Source organism: Perissodus microlepis, chromosome 14 (genome assembly GCF_051167445.1).
Source record: "Perissodus microlepis isolate ML-2025 ecotype Zambia chromosome 14, ASM5116744v1, whole genome shotgun sequence".
NCBI classification, from domain to species: Eukaryota; Metazoa; Chordata; class Actinopteri; order Cichliformes; family Cichlidae; genus Perissodus; species Perissodus microlepis.
Genome location: NC_140474.1, coordinates 18,264,299 through 18,281,054, shown reverse-complemented (window position 1 = coordinate 18,281,054; position 16,756 = coordinate 18,264,299). Strand labels below are relative to the sequence as shown.

Sequence of the window (16,756 nt, the reverse complement as noted above, 5' to 3'; positions counted from 1 at the left end):
TGCATGGAGTGGCATTGACAAGTGAAATTATGATGAATGACCCAGCGACACATGAGAAAACAGCTCCAGTGGAGAGCAGCTGGTTAAAAGTATGCCTTCTAACCTCTAGTACTATAATCCCATCTTTTTACACATTCTATATAATTTGTAATTTTTATTTTACCAGCCAATAAAAACGGAGTAACATGCCAATAATGTCTGCTTTTGTTGCTCAAGTCGCAAGTTCGAAATCATTTTGGTAATGCAGCAACTGCAAATTAATAATAATAGCAACTCTTTATTTTTTCAGTTTCTGAAGACAACACTTCATGGAAAAGTTACATTTAAGACTTGTTTTATCAGGATGTAGTGCAGGTGTCTCAGAGGCCTCTGGCTGAATGTGTGAGGTCGTAGCTTGTAAAAGAAGCTAACCTGTGAGGTTTTGGATCAAGTTATTCCTTTAACTCCCCCGGGCCATGAGCCTGCATGCCAGAAGATCTAATCAGAGCGCTGGATGGCTCGAGAGAAAATAGCAGAGGAGTTTTTCAATAATGAAAAAAAAAAAATCATTGTTTCTCCCATACTGGTGATGCCAGCTTCTCCACACAGGAATGGGAATAAAGTTGTGTGAATCATAAAGTAGTAAAATGTTGTTGTATAGTTTTACATGCGTAGATTTCATGCCTTGAAAGAGCCACCATGATCTGTAAATCATAACACACATGTAAAAGCAGTCATTTTCATCTTGCATTACAAAAAAGGAAAACATTGGTAGATATTTATTTAGGTTTTTATGCAATAGATTACATCGTGCTGTATTTAAACACACCTAAGTCGTCACACAAGAAAACTAAATAAAAAAAAACAGATTTGCAGATTTCCCTCCAACCATGGTTGTTTTTGTTTTTTTTGTTGCCCAGATTTACACTGACTGACACAGCTCTTTGTTTACTCTCCCACAGAGTGTTCAGTGTCTAACACAAAAATGCAGGACCAGAATTTAAGGCTGACTTTCACGCCTGACCTTTGACTGCATAGCATTATTGGAAGGGATGTAACTGTCTTCAGTAAATCTAGCTTGTCTCCTCTAGTCCAGTGGCCAAGCAAGGAGCTTGGCGTTCTTGTGAATGTGGGAGTCAGAAGAATGGGACAGCCATGATGTTTTAACTGTATGGATGTGTGTGCTCAAAAAACAAGTCTGAGCTGCCTTGTTGTCCGGTCACACACTGACCTTCTTCAGATTCTTATGAAACTGCCCGATAACCTGGAAGTGCATGGTGAAGAATGGATAAATGGGGCAGTAAGGAAAGAAAAAAGCCAGGTAGCATTTAAAAAAAATAAATAATTCCATGCAATCCAGTTATGTATTAGTGTTTTCCATGAAACTGTGTGGTGGATCATTCACTTCCTGCTTCAAGGCTTCACTCCCAAACACACATCCACACACAAATGCCCTTACCTTAACCCCTGGATGAGTGCAAGCTGGGAGGAATTTTCCACGGTGTATTGACTTGGGAAAGTAGTGAGTAAGAAAAGGATGACACAAAACTGAGGATGACACACTGCATCTGTAAATCTGTCTCCTTTATGAGTATCTCGCAGAACAAACATGCAACTTAAAGAGCTCTTTTGGAGCCTCTTGAAGCCCTTATAGTAATAAACAAGGCAAAGTTTTCTGATCAATCTGCATCCATTTCTATTTCCATTATTAACAAGTCAAAACAGGCTAATCACACAGTAAAAACACCCCGAGGGCGCAATAACCCTGCTACCACAGACGTGATTTCACTCTGCTCTGTGCTGCCTCACAAAATAAATCTTTTATCAATTCTAATCAACATTCCTGTATACTTTTTTCTCACATCGTCTTTGATCTGATATGTGGTGATAAAACTAGCTTCGAAACCTTGAGCTGGATCAAATTACCTTTTAGTTTCTCCTGAACTTTCCCTTTGCTAAAAGATCAGGAGTTGTGAGACCACCAGAGCAGCTGTGATCCATGATTTGGAGATTTGGAGATAAAGCTGCAGGAAGTGCTAACTTTTCAGCTCATAACCTTTTTTGACAGTGTCTCAGATATGGTTGCACTGATTTACAAAATCATAGATAATGAAAATAATGAAAATTAAAGCCACTGTGTGTAGTATTCCAAGATTTGGCACCATTTGCACCCCCAGGTGGTAGAATCAACATTAACTCAAATTGATTTAAACACAAACTGACTGGATAAGTCACTCCTTGATGTGAAGAAACAGGTAGAAAACAGAAATTGTGCTAATTTCACTGAAAACTGGTACAGATTTTCTACCAAGGAAAGAAAGACAGTGAAAGTCAAAGGGAAGGTTTGCAAGATTAATAGTGAGACTTGCTATGACGTATGGTTTGGAGACAGTTGAGCTGACAAAACGATTGAAGGCTGTCCGGGAAGTGGTAGAACTAGGTGCTAAAAGTTTTGTTCAGATTGACCAGAAAGGACAGGGTTAGAAACGAGTATATAGGAGCTTGGGTTGAGTTTTAGAGTTTAGAGAAGGAAGGCTGAGATGGAAGAAGATGAACAATCTTCAAAACATCCAAAAAAGAAAAATCTTACAAAGACTGAAGATAAAATCTGCTGAAGATGGAGAAGAAAGAGAAACAAGAAGTGCAAAGAAAAAGAAGAAGAAGAAGAAGCAGCTGAAAAAGAAGAATCAGAGGAAAAGATGAGAACCTGAAGAAAAATCTAAAGAAGAAGAAAAGAAGAATCAATATTGCAGGAAAGGCTGGAACAACTAAAGGAAACAATATTGTGAGAGTGCTGTCAAAGATTAGTTAAACATTTACTCATTTAATTGCGTTCGAGGTGTTTTAGAAAGACACAGTATTTACTTTCACATCAACAAAAAGGCCCATTCAAGTACTGTGAGACTTAAACACGATGTAACGCCCAGCCTCCAGGCACAGAAAATGTATAAAGGCTTTTAGATATCAGTTACTTTAATTAGCACTGAAGTCATGGAAACATCTAATAGTGTACTGAATGATAAGTTTAGTAGATTTGGTTCAGGTTCAACTATGTCGTCAGTCATATATGTGGAAAATAAAGGATTTAAGCAAAACTTTTGCATTCAGTTGTTATAAGAAAGGAAGCGACTGAGAGAATAACAATAATAAAAGAAAAAGTATTGCACACTGTCTCAACGTGTCAGACAGTCACTCCTTTTATTTATTGCTTGCAGTGGTTCAATCAGAGGCAACGCAGGAGAGTGCAGTGCACAATCCTTTCATGATCTGAGCATTCCTGCCGGTTAATGTCAATACACTCTGTCACGCTACATGGAGAATGTAGAGGGGCAATTACATCCATTCAAATGAGACACATCCCCAAGTCATTTACCTGCTTTCTCTCATCCCAGCAGCAACACTTACATCTGTTCTACTGTTTGAGATCATCAGCTCCTTTGGAGTGCACACAAAAGATTAGATGAATCCAAAAAGCACTCGCCAATTACTTGTCAGTAAATTGCTGAATGGACATTGATTAAGTTATGGTATACACTGGTAGCCTGACGTTTCTTATAAACAGCACAAACAAACCTAAAAAAACATGCAGTATGAATAATTTCTTTGGTGAGTGATGCTGTGAGTTGCTCTGTATTATTTATGTGATTTCATCAAAGCTATGTAGGTGGTATTCAGTATGTGTCAAATGAAGCTTGCAGGTGAGGCATAAACTCAAGTGACTGGCAACATAGTACCCTAAAAAAAGTTTAAAAAAAAAGTAGGCTCGAAGGGAAACTGTGGAGCGAGAGGGCGTGAATTGGGCTGAGATAATTGGCACCTTTGGGTCGTACACAACTCCACAATTAGTCATATTTCAACACACATCGACTGTATTTTAGTCCTCGAGTCTAAAATGTGGCAATAAAATATCACTCAATCTGGATGATAGGCAGAGAGGACAACTTAAATATCTGCACAGAGCTTCATGAAACAACAGGAATAATTCAGGGATAGGTGTCGCAGAAGCCTTTGATTTATAACTATGTATAACTTCTTTAATGTGCTTTAATGTGAGAATATTTAAAAATTAAGCGGGCTTAGAAGTTAGGAAAAATGTTATCATGTCATGTTATTTATTAGCTGACTTTGTGAGAAAGTTTGGATTTGCATTCTTGACCATAGTTATTGAAATATAAACTTAATTCAGTATGTTACTGTCGTTGTGCATGAGGTGTATTTAATGTGCAGTAATGTTGCAAATAAATAGATAAATAAAAACTGTATTATAGCAGATATTTTCACATATTGCATACCAAAATCCAACTTACCAGGCCCTTACCAGGCTCATTTGGTTTATTTTCTTTAACTTTTCTCTAACAAATCTACATAAAGTTAGTAGACTGCTTGTTTTTGCCATCTAAAAGTAAAAGGGCAGAGCCTTCAGCTTTCAGGCCTGTCTTCTGTGGAACCAGCTTCCAGTTTGGATTTGAGAAGCAGACACCCAAAACACCACGTTAACTACTTTCAAGATAAAAAAATGTCTCTTTTGATAAAACATATGTTAGAGCTGGATCAGGTGACCCTGAATCCTCTCTTAGTTACACCGCAGAAGTTAGGTTGCTGGAGGTTTCCCATGATGCACTGTTTCTTTTTCACTCACTTTGTGTTTATACATTTACTCTGTAATTAATCATTAGTTATTATTAATCTCTTGGTCTCTTCCACAGTGTGTCTTATCCCGTCTTCCTTCCCACACTTATTAAAGCAGATGGCCGCCCCTCCCTGATCCTGATTCTTCCTGGATCAGGTTTCTTCCTGTTAAAAGGGAGTTTGAGTTTTTCCTTCCCACTATCATAAAATATTTGTTCCTAGGAGGTCATCTGATTGTTAGGATTTTCTCTGTATTATTGAAGGACTTTTAACTTACAATGCAAAAGCGCATTGTTGTTGTTGTTGTTGTGATTTGGTGCTATATATGTAAACAATTAGGAAAAACACTGGACACTCCATACCCCTATATGAATTTATTTGATTAAAATTGTTAGGAAAACACAGAAAATCTCACTTTGGTGTTTTTTATTTTTCCTACTCCAGAATTTAGGGAAAAAAGAAAACATTTTTATTTTGGTGAAAAAAATTCAAAATGAATCTTAAAATAATGCTTTAAGCTTGCCTTTGGAGAAATTGTACGTTCAAAATGATCGACACTATGAAAATGACTAGGGCCAGCAACATAAAGTCCATAAATATACAAAAACATCAGCAGGTCCCGCTCTTTAACCTCCAGTGCAGAAGTCAAAGTTCAAGATATGCCACCTTGATGCCTAATTTTAGTCCAGAGTGTAACGAAGCAGTGTCCCTTTTTTCTTTGCCATCTGCCATCTTCGGAACGTAGTGCTGGATGTCTTCACTGGAGCCTCACTCACACTTTTTTAAGTCTGTCCTGAATGTGATCATAAAAGATGATCCCTGGAATGAAATAATGGCTGTAATTAGGTAGAGAGAGGCAGATGGACCTAAAGGGCCAAAACGGAAACTAAAAACTAGATTTTAACAAGAACTCGTTAGAAACTCATTCTGGATAGCAATCACCCACCACAGAAAAAGTCAGTCGGATAGAAGTTGTCTTAGAGCTTTGAGTGAGAAATTGACTTCCCTTTGTGGAAAGTCAAAACTTACTCAGAGTCTTTGTTCTTTTTCTGTGAAAAAGCTCAATGTGAAATGAAGAAAAAGAAGTTTAAAGTTTCAGCTCATGAGCAGAAACTGTTCTCTGTTGTCACTGTGAAAGAAACAAATAGATGAGCAACAATTTCAACAGTTTAGTTTCATCATCTCAGCCATGGAAAAATATATTTATATGCAAGCCTTAAATTTAAATGGACTATTTTATTAATTTTACATTTTTTTCTTCCTGCTCAGTTTAAAAATAAATTGTAATCTGTTCTAATACTGTTCAGCCAAGAGCTTCACACTTTTTCACACATCAAGTGCTTGCTGAATCCAAAGTGATGAAAATGTTGCACATTTCTAAAGGTCACCTTTTACAGATAGAGTTCAGTTTAGAGACAAGTTGTGGAGAGAGGCAGAGACAGAGAGCACTCATGAAACTAACACTGAACTAAAGCACAATCAAGGACTCGGTTGTTTTACTCACACACACACCACTGTACTCACTCACTGCAGAGCTTACTTCTTCTTCCCGCCTAATGACATATTTTCAGTTTTTTTCTTCTGTGCCTCATTGAACAAAAGACACACCTTTATGTTAGCATTTAGTTCTTTACTGTGTGTATGAATGTAGGCTTACTGCAGGCATTTGTGTGTGTGTGCGTGTGTGTGTAACTGAGGCAACAGCCGTGTGAAACACATTGCATAACTGATAACTGGCAGTGATCGGTAGTTCCCATGGAAAGCTTAAATGGCACTGTGGACGTCAACATGAATTTGTTTACCAGTTTTCATTTTTTTCGTGCGAGAGGAATATCTCATATTTTGATATTCCTACCAATTTCCCCAGCTCTAATTTGTTATGGCAACATTAGTTAATTTTAATTGCTTGACAAGTACATGCTCAACTGGTATTGTTCCCAGTCTTGCACGCTGCATCACGCTGCACTCACAATATGAAGTTTTGCTTATAAAAAAATGATATCAATACAATTCTAACATTATGATTGAAACCACAAGAATAAAGCATTATTTAGGAAGACTCAGCAACTTCTCTGTTGATTTCCTCAACAGTCTACGTGTAGATACTAATGCAAAGGCTAAATACTGCTGCAGACAATAGACAATATAGACAAAAATTATTTGATTTGACTTGCCTGTAAGGGCTGAAATGAAGAAATACACTCACTGGCTACTTTGGTGGGTACACCTGTTCAACTGCTCATTACTACAAATATCTAATCCGCCAATCAGAGGGCTGTAACACAATGCATTTAGGCATGTAGATGCAGTGAAAATTACAATCTGAAGTTTAAACCAAGCATCACAATAAGTAACAATGGTGATTTATGTGAATTTGAATGTGTCACTGTTGTTGGTGTCAGACCAGCCTGAGTATTTGAGAAGTGTGTCATGAATATGCACATGAAAAAAAGAAATGTCATAAGATGTTATAAGAATTGTTTCCAGTACCTTGTTGAACGTAAGGCAGTTCTACAGGCAAAAGGAGGCTCAACCTGGTACTAGCAGAGTATACCTAATAAAGTGGCCACTGAGTGTAGTATGGCATTGTTTTGTATGGTTTCAAAAATAATAAACCATATAAGGTTTTCTAAAGTATAAGGTGAGCTTTCAGGTAGGCAGGTGTAACCAGCTAACAGAGGCAAGCTAGCTGTTTCTGTATGCTAGCTGTAATAAATTTACTGAAAAGAAGGAAATTTAATTACCTATCTAACTTTAAACTAGAAAGAAAATTAGATTACTTTCCCAAACCACAACTTTCATTGTCCCCACTGTTATAAACTGTTCATTCCATTCACTATCGTGATAAACAGACAAAATAGCCACATTAGCTAGCTGCTACATTAAGTCAGGTCAGAGAAAGAGCTAGATAGATAAGAATAGGGATAGAATAGGTTTTACCTCTGTCATAGCATCATCAATCTGCTTCAGTTCCTCATAGTGGTCACGAGAGTCTCTCAAAGGCTGAACCATTAGTTCTTCAATCTGAGGGAAAAGCTAGTGGAAAATACCACAGTATAAATTTAACATAATCTGTTTACAGTACTATGCAAAAGAGCCAGCTGTTATTTCTTTATAATTTGCTTCCTAGGTGCCAAATTTTCTTGTGATTTTTGTAAGTGATCTTGAGCAATAGAAACTGGACAAGTGGAGGACAAAAGAAGTGACAGGCCTAACAAACTTCAGTAGATGAATGTCTGGTTCCTCAACTGATTGATCTACGGTTGAATGAAACCTCATCAAACCTTTGCACAGTACTGTACATCTGCACATAGCTGGAAAGACAGAGGTATACCTTCATGACAGTCTCAAACATTGGAATAAGGACAAACTTGATGAATCCAATTTGAGCTGTGGGTTTGGTAACTTTATCCCTGTCCATGAAGGGAGCGACGGGGAGACCCTCAGATTTCTCCCTGTCACTCTGGAAAACAAATTTGTCAAAGTATTGTTATTAAGTTCAGTGTATTCAGTCTTTGCTTTAATTTGGCATTATTAGATCACAGATTTACTGATGAACATCAGTGCTTTGGTTGGCGTCACCTGCATAAAGTACTCCTCAAGTAGACAGTCCACCCACGGTTCAGCAACCTCAGTTGGCCTCACCTCATTGGAAATATCACAGCACTTGATCAAAAGCATCTTCAGCTGAAAAAACAAACATACACTTGTAGAAACACATGCACAACACACACAAACTGAGAATAAAAGTAAAACGCAAACTTTTGTCTTTCAGCATTCACTGTATTTCTGTAACCAATTTCCCAATTACACTAACACAACCAGTTTCACTTCTGCAAATTACAGTACAATCGATGAGTCTGTTTGTTCTGAGGTCACATCTGTTAAGCACAGTAAAAGAAACAGCCTATGTCAAGCAGAGTTGCAACATGACCTCCATGATGCACAGGCTACGTACACATGTCACATGCTCTTCATTGGTGAAGTCAAAGTTGTCCACTTTTTGCTTAAAAGCCTCTAGTATCTCTCCGTGTCTAGCCATATCGGTGGCCAGAATGAGGGCGATAATTGCCTGGAAGCATAAGAGCAAAGTCAAAGTAAACTTGACATCTGCTTATACATGAAACATGAAAATATGTGGCAAGTTTGTAGGAATTGAAATGAAATGGCATGCTTGTCATAAATATATATTTGTACTAGTAATAGTTTTGAATGCCCGTCTAACCTTTCGGATCTGTTTGAATGCTTCGGGATCTACATTCGCAAAGATATTGCACTCGGGAAGAGAGAGGATCTGGAAAGCCACGGCACAGTGATGGTTCTCCAGTGGAGAGATGTCATTGTAGCGCACTGCCAGCTCTGTGCGTGCATTGATTTGGTACCTGATAGATGGAAGACATTGTTGAATGGATGGACTGAAGATGGATGGATAGGATATTCTCATGAAGTTTCTCTGATAAGAGATATTCTCGCCTGCCTGAAATCCACAGCCCAAAACAAATACGATAAAAATGAATTGCCATGTTTACATAACCGAGTTCTCTCCATGCAGAACTAGTTTCACAGTCCATCAACAAGTGTTGTGCAGATGATGTCAAAATATACCGGGGGTCAACAGGTATGTGCAGCTCTATCAGTCAACACCCCCTACAGAGAGAATAGCGAATCTTACGTGTTGTTGTAGCCCGGGTGGTCCAGGTCGTGACACACTGCAGCTGTCATTAAAATGCCCATATCTGTGAGCGTCAGCTTCTCCTGGTCAGCAGTGTAATTGAAAGGGCTTGTTACAAAATGTAAATGATCATTATCATAAAAAGGATCTTTATTTTGCAAAAATGGCATAAATGCTGGAAAAGTCAGGCAAATTATACACTTGAAATGCATGAGCGCGTATACACATCCACACCCGCAAACTACACCATACCTGCAGATTGCAGAGATGAATCATGCCATACATCATCTGACTAACACAGAAGCAGTGACGAAAGTTGTGGAAAGGATTGTTACGGTAGTTCTCCTGAACTGCCAGCTGAAAGGCAGAAAATTATTCATTCATTGTGCTCACTGCAGAGTCTTGAATTAAAAGCATTTTATAGGTTGTGCCCTTTAAAAATTCTTTTTCAATCTGTGTCTGAACTCTCTGCATTATTTAGTATAACCCAGTATACCCCTGCTGTCCTTTATTACCAGCCAGCGTTTCAGGGTGATGGGGTTCATGTTGAATTCCTTCACCAGTCCCAAGTCATGGTACATGTACTCCAAACAGCTCAGCATCTACAGCAATAAAAAAAGAGAAAAGAAGTCAAACATCAGTCATTTGGATGACACAGTGAAAATGGTTGAAGGAAACTGACAAACCTCGTTGTGTTCCCAGTGCCATACATCGAACGTTGGCTTCTTCAGCGCCTCAATAGTCTCCTGAGAGAGCGTGTACTGCAACAGCCAAGCAAGTAAAGCCATCAGATCATCAAAGACCTATTATATCTTAAGAAGGGTGCTTTGTCCAACAGCAAAGAAACATTTATCATAGATTAGACACCTTTGGGTAACTGGGGACATCTCGTCTTGGAGTGACCTTCTTCCCATCATCAGAGAAGTTGTACTTACATGGACAATTTACCCTAAGATAAGAAGGAAAACAATTTGAGACGTATTCCCTTTTTTCTTTTACTAACTAACTTTTGATATAACTTTTGAAATTGTAGAGGCTTTATATCAGACTTCACCTGCCACCACCTCTTGAAGTCATTTCGTCTCGAAGCTTCTTCAGTTCATTTTTACACTTCTCAATCTCCACTACTTTCAAGCCCTCCACTGAAACATGAAGAGTAATATTTTCTTAAGGAATGTGTTCCCTCTGGAATATTGCAGGTTATAGTCAATCCAAATGATGTTTCCTTTCAGATCCTCTCAGCTGTATCTTCCTTTAACAAACACAATCTTTGCTTGATTGTCTACTTGTTTCTTTGACTGTCAAGTACCTACATGATCAGGAGTTGAGCAACCAAACTTGGCACACGAGTACATCTTAGGCTCCTTAAGGTTCTTATCTATGTCTGATATTTTGATTTTATCAGGTTGCCTAGCAACCACCTAGGAACATGCTAAAATGATCTGTTAAAGCACAAACACCTATTGAAAGCATTATATGACATTTATTTCAGAACAATAATAATTACATCATAAAAACTTGAATCATACATGATATAATGTCTTCATGTTGACTAGCAATTTTACCTTTAAGTACTTACAACACCTTATAAAAGCATTTTATCATTTTAATTTCATAGCCAAAAGCATACATACAGCGATACTATAACATTAACGTATTACTAGTTGTATTAAATAGACCACTCACACTCTACCCTCTTTTCCAACATGGCTATCCTGTTGGTGACCTCAGTCTTTAACTCATTGATGTGAAAGGCTCTGTGAGGGAAAGGCAAATGACAATATGAGAATTTTATGGAGAATTTCAAGTGGTGCAATCGAACGAAAAAATAAAGAAAACCAGCCAACATCAGCTGACGACGCAGCCTATATATGCATCCTGTTGGCAAATCAGTATGTAGAGCACATTGTTTAAGCTGCTTTAGTGTGCCTACAGTTTGCATATCTACAATCTGCTTTGCAACCAGCCTCCACCCTATTTCTTCCTCCTCATGCAATTTCTGACTATCAGTGTGATATCTGCTGTCACTGATGCCTGCTTTGTTATGCACCATGGATCTTGCTGCTGATTTGTGTGCATAATTACTGGAACTGACAATATTGTTTTGACTATATTGGTCCTGACTAAACTGTATTTTTCTTTTTACTAACTGACATTACTTTGAGTTTGACTCCGTAAACTTCAAATCTGAGCAAGCACCGAGCACGCTGCTACGGGAATATGAAATTCACAGAGAAACCCCCGGATCCCCCCACTGACATGACCGCTGTGGGACCGGGCAAACCTCCACCAGCCCCAATACAGCTAAACAGGTGAAAATAGATGTAAGGGTGACAGGACTTTGTGCTGCTGAATCATTGATTTTATTTATTTTTTGCTGTGTTTTACTTGCTTGTATTTGAAAGAGTGAGTGTAAACACAACAAAATAAAAATAAACACAACAAAATAAGCAATCCGTAAAGTAACAGGATTACTTTCTTGGAGAAGTAATCAGTAATCATTAATTAGTAATTACTTCTTTCAAGTAAATTGACCAACACTGGTTAGGTGCGTGTGAAAGAATAAAAGATGAAGACATTACCTGCTGAACTGCTCAGCGACTTGGGACAGCACGTTCTGAAACATGTCCTCCTTCTCTGCAAACATCAGTATAGTCTCAATAAGCAATTTTGTTGTCAGATTTGGGTATTGATTACTTCCTGTTATAGTGATTACTTTGAAAAACATGTGATGTTTCAATGTACATTACACCGAGCTGTTGAAACACTTTACCTCCGAGCTGAGGAGTAGACAGTGGAACAACTTTGTACAAAGAGCTGTGAGGAAATCAGATGTACAAATATTATTATTTCTTTTCCTCAAAGTCTTTTTCAATTTTAGAAACACTGCTTCATGCAAATTTGAGAAGCAACTGTTATCTGGTTATTATTGAAAGCTTCTTTGCAGCTAGTTAATAGATCTGATGATGATAATGATCGTGATTACTCTGCTACTTTCCCGAAAGTAATCATATCCCAGTGTCTAACAATACTTTAACAATACTTTGGAGAGTTGGTAGGCATGGTTGGATCGATGGAGACCAAGGCACCCTCTGGATCCACCATCATAATGGCAGTGTTCCTGTCGCAAGATGAGGAAAAGAAAGAGTTAAAACATCCGCCCTTAACTTTTTATAATTTACATACTTAATTGTTTATTATCCTCTTGTTATAAAACAAGGAAACACAATTTTAAAATTTGCCAAAACCGTGTTTAAATCTCAAAATGATGTAATCTATTAGGCAAGTAACAAGCCTATTCCATGTTTTTATACCCAAATTTGATCCAACACTCTAGACTGTTTTTTTCTGCTTTTTTGTAAACAATACATTTGAAAATTCATGGATAACAATAATCAAATTTTGCATTATGAATATAATTTAGATTAAAGAGTCTGGTATATATTGATGGCTTAAGCATTACAGAAATATAAAAATGAATTTGATAATGGTCACTTCTTACATTGGGTGAAGCTCTTGTAAGTTTGTTAAGCACTGTATATGTATAAAATCTTTTAAAAATGAAGCTTTATTTATTTATTTATTTATTTATTTTTGTGTGTCAGTTGTGGAAATAAGTTTAACCTTGAACCTTTTGTAAGACACATATACTAATTGTATTAATATTTCTGTTATTTGCTGTTAAAAAGCACAATTGTGACATAATTTGACAGGCATGTTCCTGGGTCTTCGACCCAGTTTTTACATTTATTTTGGTCTTGTCTATTTAAGAGATTTTAATATTCTAGTTCTTCATTAGTCTTGAGTTTTGTTTTCTCTGGTGCATCTCAGTTTGTTATTTCTAGTTCGTGGTTCTTGTTTTGTTACATTAAGTTCCGTTTCAGGTCCAGTCTGTTGCTGGTCTCGTCTCCGTCTTGTCATCAGCGTCTCCTGCTGTAGTCTGTTTAGTCTCCGTGTTTTATTATCCTTTGTTTCCCTTTTTATGTTTCAGTGTCTGTCTGGTCTCTCTGTCTCCTAACTGGTTTCCTTATCCTTTCATGGGAACTTTTCAGTGGGCCAGTCGCTGTGTCAAGTTCACGTATCTCAGTCTAGGTCTCAGTGTGTGTTATTTCCTGTTTTATTTTGATAGTCTCCTGCCTCCTTTGTATTGTGTTCAGTTTTGCGTCCCTGGTCTCATTAGTCTCTGATTAGTGTCAGCTGTGTTCCCGCCTGTGGCCTTTTCCTTCGTTATCCTCTGTGTGTATATTTTGTCTGAGTATCCCTGTGTGTTTTTTCCCTGTGTTGAATTAAATGTGGATTATTTCCTGCTTAGCAGCTTTCAGTGTGTTCTGAAGCTGTTTTTGAATTCAACCTCTGTAACTTTAGTAAGACTAAACAACAAACCTGGGAATGTTAGATGATGAACACAGAAGTTCCTTGATGTCACATGGGCTGCAATGCTGGCTGAACACCACCTGCGATGTAAACACAGCTCCTGCTTTGGTTTATTTTTTCAGATACACATCTTATTCTCATATTCAGATATTGATCAAATAAATTAGTTGTCAGTTATAGTAAAGTAAAATGAGTCTTCTCAAAAGCAAACATTAAAAGTGCTGCTGTTTTTGTATCAGGTACACATTCACACAAACAGTTGTAGCTTGAGGCTTTAGAGTGTCTGTGTCATCACCTGGGAACATAAGGTAAGAGTCAGTTATTTTTTTAATAGTTAAATAAGTCAAAAACACCAGGGAACAATAAAAAAAATAATTAGTTCATTAAAAAGGTGGCTAAAGTTTATGGTTTTATTGATCTCAAATTGCATAAATAAATTTGCTCAGTTCATGAAACTTAAGTGTAAAATACAAGCACCAAGTTCACAAAATCTGTTTAGAGACTTGGTGGTTAAAAGTGTGTGCATCTATCCATGTAATCTCAAGTGAGCAGATGTAGCAGACAAACAATCAGCCTCAGGCTGTGTTTTTGGGGCTTTTGAATAGACATGTCATCGCCAGAAGAACTCTACATCACCAGATCAGCAAATCTCAGTGTGTTTACTGAAAGCATTAGCCATGGCAGCTGCTGTTGTTATGATTAAAAATTCTGAAGAAAATCTGTGCTTTTTTTCCGTTTCTACATCGCCCTCCATTATTAACTCAATTTCTGCTTATTGAAATGTTAATGTAATTGAATAGATAGATAGATGTAAATCTATATTGTGTTCTGTGTACAACATCAAACATTAATGAAGGTTTGTGAGAGCTTCACAAACAGGTGTTTGGGTCTGTCATTAACACCTGTGAAGCAAACTGATGAGCACCACTCTCTAATTTTAGCTCCTCCTCAGCTGAAGTGTATCCATTGGGAATTTGTTTGTAGGAAAGCCTAGAAGGTGAATTATAAATGGAATCATTTAACTGCAATAGTTATCGATTGCTGTTTTAACAATTAAACCTATTATAAAATTCTAATTATTATCCTAAAATCGATAGAATAATAAAAAACTGAGTCACTGAAACGGGGTAAAGGTTTGAGTTAAACCAATGAAAAATGTATCCGTAATATTGATAATGCAAATATTTAAAATTAGACTCACCTTCTGCACCTTTCCATCCACATCCAGATAAATAGTTTTGGGGGCATAGGAGGAAGAGCTGGAACCCATGTTGGCCTCCCTCTCCTCTCTTACACACCCACAGATATTCTGTGTTGGAGTCCTGACAAACCTGGGAACCACCAGGGTATTTTATAAAATCATGATAGTTATAACACAAGGAGACCAAAAAAACAAGTTTTACAGCAAAAAAACAAAACAAACAAAAAAAATGGTCACAACAGAACAGTACTGATGCAAAATATTACTATGAAAAACATAAAATTGTGTATAAAACAAAAATGAACACACAGTCAAATAGTTTCTTAAATTATCTTCCAATAAAACAGAAAAATTTAACATTAAAACAGTTAAAATAACTAAAAGCGTCATCACATCTTTTGAACTCACAGCGTTAGTGAAGCTTCCCGTGCAGAGGCTGGAAGTAATGACCCAGGTGCTGAGGATGCAGCTGACTCACATGCAGATGCACGCGCACATGCTCAGACACAATCGATGCACATGCAAAAGGGAAAGCTACGAGGAGGAGAGAGAGGCTGGGAGCGACAAAGCTGGTGAGGAAGGGTACATGTCAGGGAGCTGGAGGGGTATGGAGTAATATGAAGATAACTGGTACTTGTATTGGTTGCCATGGAACTTAAGTGGCGTGGAGCTTTTAGGGGCTTTTACCTGAACCTCTTATCTACAACGTCCAATCCCCTGAAAATTATAGGAAAACACAAACACAAAAGCATCATCAGATACTGAAGATAATTTATTTATGCCACTCCTGTCTGAAAAATTACATTACAGTTGTGTTGCTGTTGGTGTGTTGTAGAAAACAGCGGTTGTTATTAGGCCAAGAGGCACACAGGGCTCAAACAAAACTCTGATTAGGGACTCAGGGTTACGTGGAAAATCCTAGAAAATTATATCTTATCAAGGGGACTAAATGTCCAACAAAGGAGGGGTGTATTTTCAAATGACCTTGTTCTTTGAGTCAGCCAGTGAGCTTGTTTGTGCTGTATTAGTGAATATGTGTGAGCGTGTGTGTTCCTCCTCTCAGTCGGCTCATCTTCTTTATTTTTAATGGCAGGTCCTGCAGAAGGTTTGGTCAGATGAGTTCAGAAGGGCACTTGGGAAGACACATTTATTTTTCTTAGCAACACTAAAATACAACAAAACAAACACATGATTTCATACATTTTTGTTACACATTTAGGCCATGTAAAAGATTGACTGACCAGGCTTGATGCATTTCATGTAGTGCATTTCTGATTTAAGTTTTGATGTTGTTGTAGTTTGTTTATCTATACTGCATAAGTAAATTTTCACTACAAATGCTCCAAGGTGAAAAACCTCAGAAAGAGAAGCAGATATAGCACTGAAGGACAAAGTAGTTAAAATCTGTTGTAAAGAAGAACAGATGCATTAATTATCAAACATGTTAAACATGTATTTTAGTCCAGCGGTATCAAAAGTATTAGTGAGGCCCAAAGAGCTGCAGGATATATTCTAGGTCTTATGAGTGGAGGAATGACACATAAATAAATAAATAAAGCTCTGTCACATCTTTTAAATTCTTGTCTTATCTTTTCTGATCTCTTTTTGTATATTTTTAGATAACAGGGACTCTTTGGGTCACAGAAACTCTGCAATGTTAAAGGGGAAAGTGGTTCACAGAAGCCAGAACAGATTGTATGGATTTATTTTCTAAATTTGCTGGGAAACGCTCTCTTAATCTTTAGCAAAATATTTCATGAGCCTCTCCAAAATAAATCTAGTTAAGAATGTGCACCACTGTTGTGTGGACTTGGACTGAAGTAAGCCAAGCCATTATGTTTGCTTCATTTGTCATAAAATAATCTTCATCTGGGCATAAAACTGCTTGTTAGTCAATTGTC

At 37.5% G+C, this 16,756-nt stretch overlaps 1 protein-coding gene across 5 annotated transcripts; it reads right to left on the bottom strand.

Annotated features, from left to right (window-relative positions):
- Positions 1-4,967: 4,967 nt before the first annotated feature.
- Positions 4,968-15,444, bottom strand: pde9ac (phosphodiesterase 9ac). 5 transcript variants are annotated; one of them, XM_084951667.1, is made up of 20 exons: positions 15,264-15,444; positions 14,856-14,985; positions 13,664-13,734; positions 12,324-12,401; positions 12,054-12,097; positions 11,863-11,917; positions 10,967-11,037; positions 10,335-10,422; positions 10,148-10,229; positions 9,967-10,041; positions 9,796-9,882; positions 9,533-9,637; positions 9,281-9,363; positions 8,834-8,990; positions 8,567-8,680; positions 8,191-8,295; positions 7,943-8,071; positions 7,549-7,644; positions 6,133-6,189; positions 4,968-5,427 (listed from the first exon to the last, which is right to left on the bottom strand). In XM_084951667.1, exons 2-19 carry the CDS (start codon positions 14,922-14,924, stop codon positions 6,145-6,147), a joined length of 1,554 nt encoding a protein of 517 aa, XP_084807793.1. In that variant the 5' UTR covers positions 14,925-14,985; positions 15,264-15,444; the 3' UTR covers positions 4,968-5,427; positions 6,133-6,144. The 5 variants fall into 5 exon arrangements, with proteins under 5 accessions (XP_084807793.1, XP_084807794.1, XP_084807790.1 ...); XM_084951668.1 differs by having other exon boundaries at positions 6,137-6,189; XM_084951664.1 differs by having other exon boundaries at positions 4,968-6,195.
- Between the last annotated feature and the right edge of the window lie 1,312 nt (positions 15,445-16,756).

What these genes read in the sequence shown, in the direction of transcription:
- pde9ac (XM_084951664.1), bottom strand. Translation starts at nt 14,924, where the DNA reads ATGGGTTCCAGCTCTTCCTCCTATGCCCCCAAAACTATTTATCTGGAT. An exon ending in TGGATGGAAAGGTGCAGAAG is followed by an intron (nt 13,735 to 14,855) that starts GTGAGTCTAATT and finishes TTTACATCGCAG; the next exon opens with GTGGTGTTCAGCCAGCATTG. An exon ending in TTGAGGAGTACTTTATGCAG is followed by an intron (nt 8,072 to 8,190) that starts GTGACGCCAACC and finishes TTTGTTTTCCAG; the next exon opens with AGTGACAGGGAGAAATCTGA.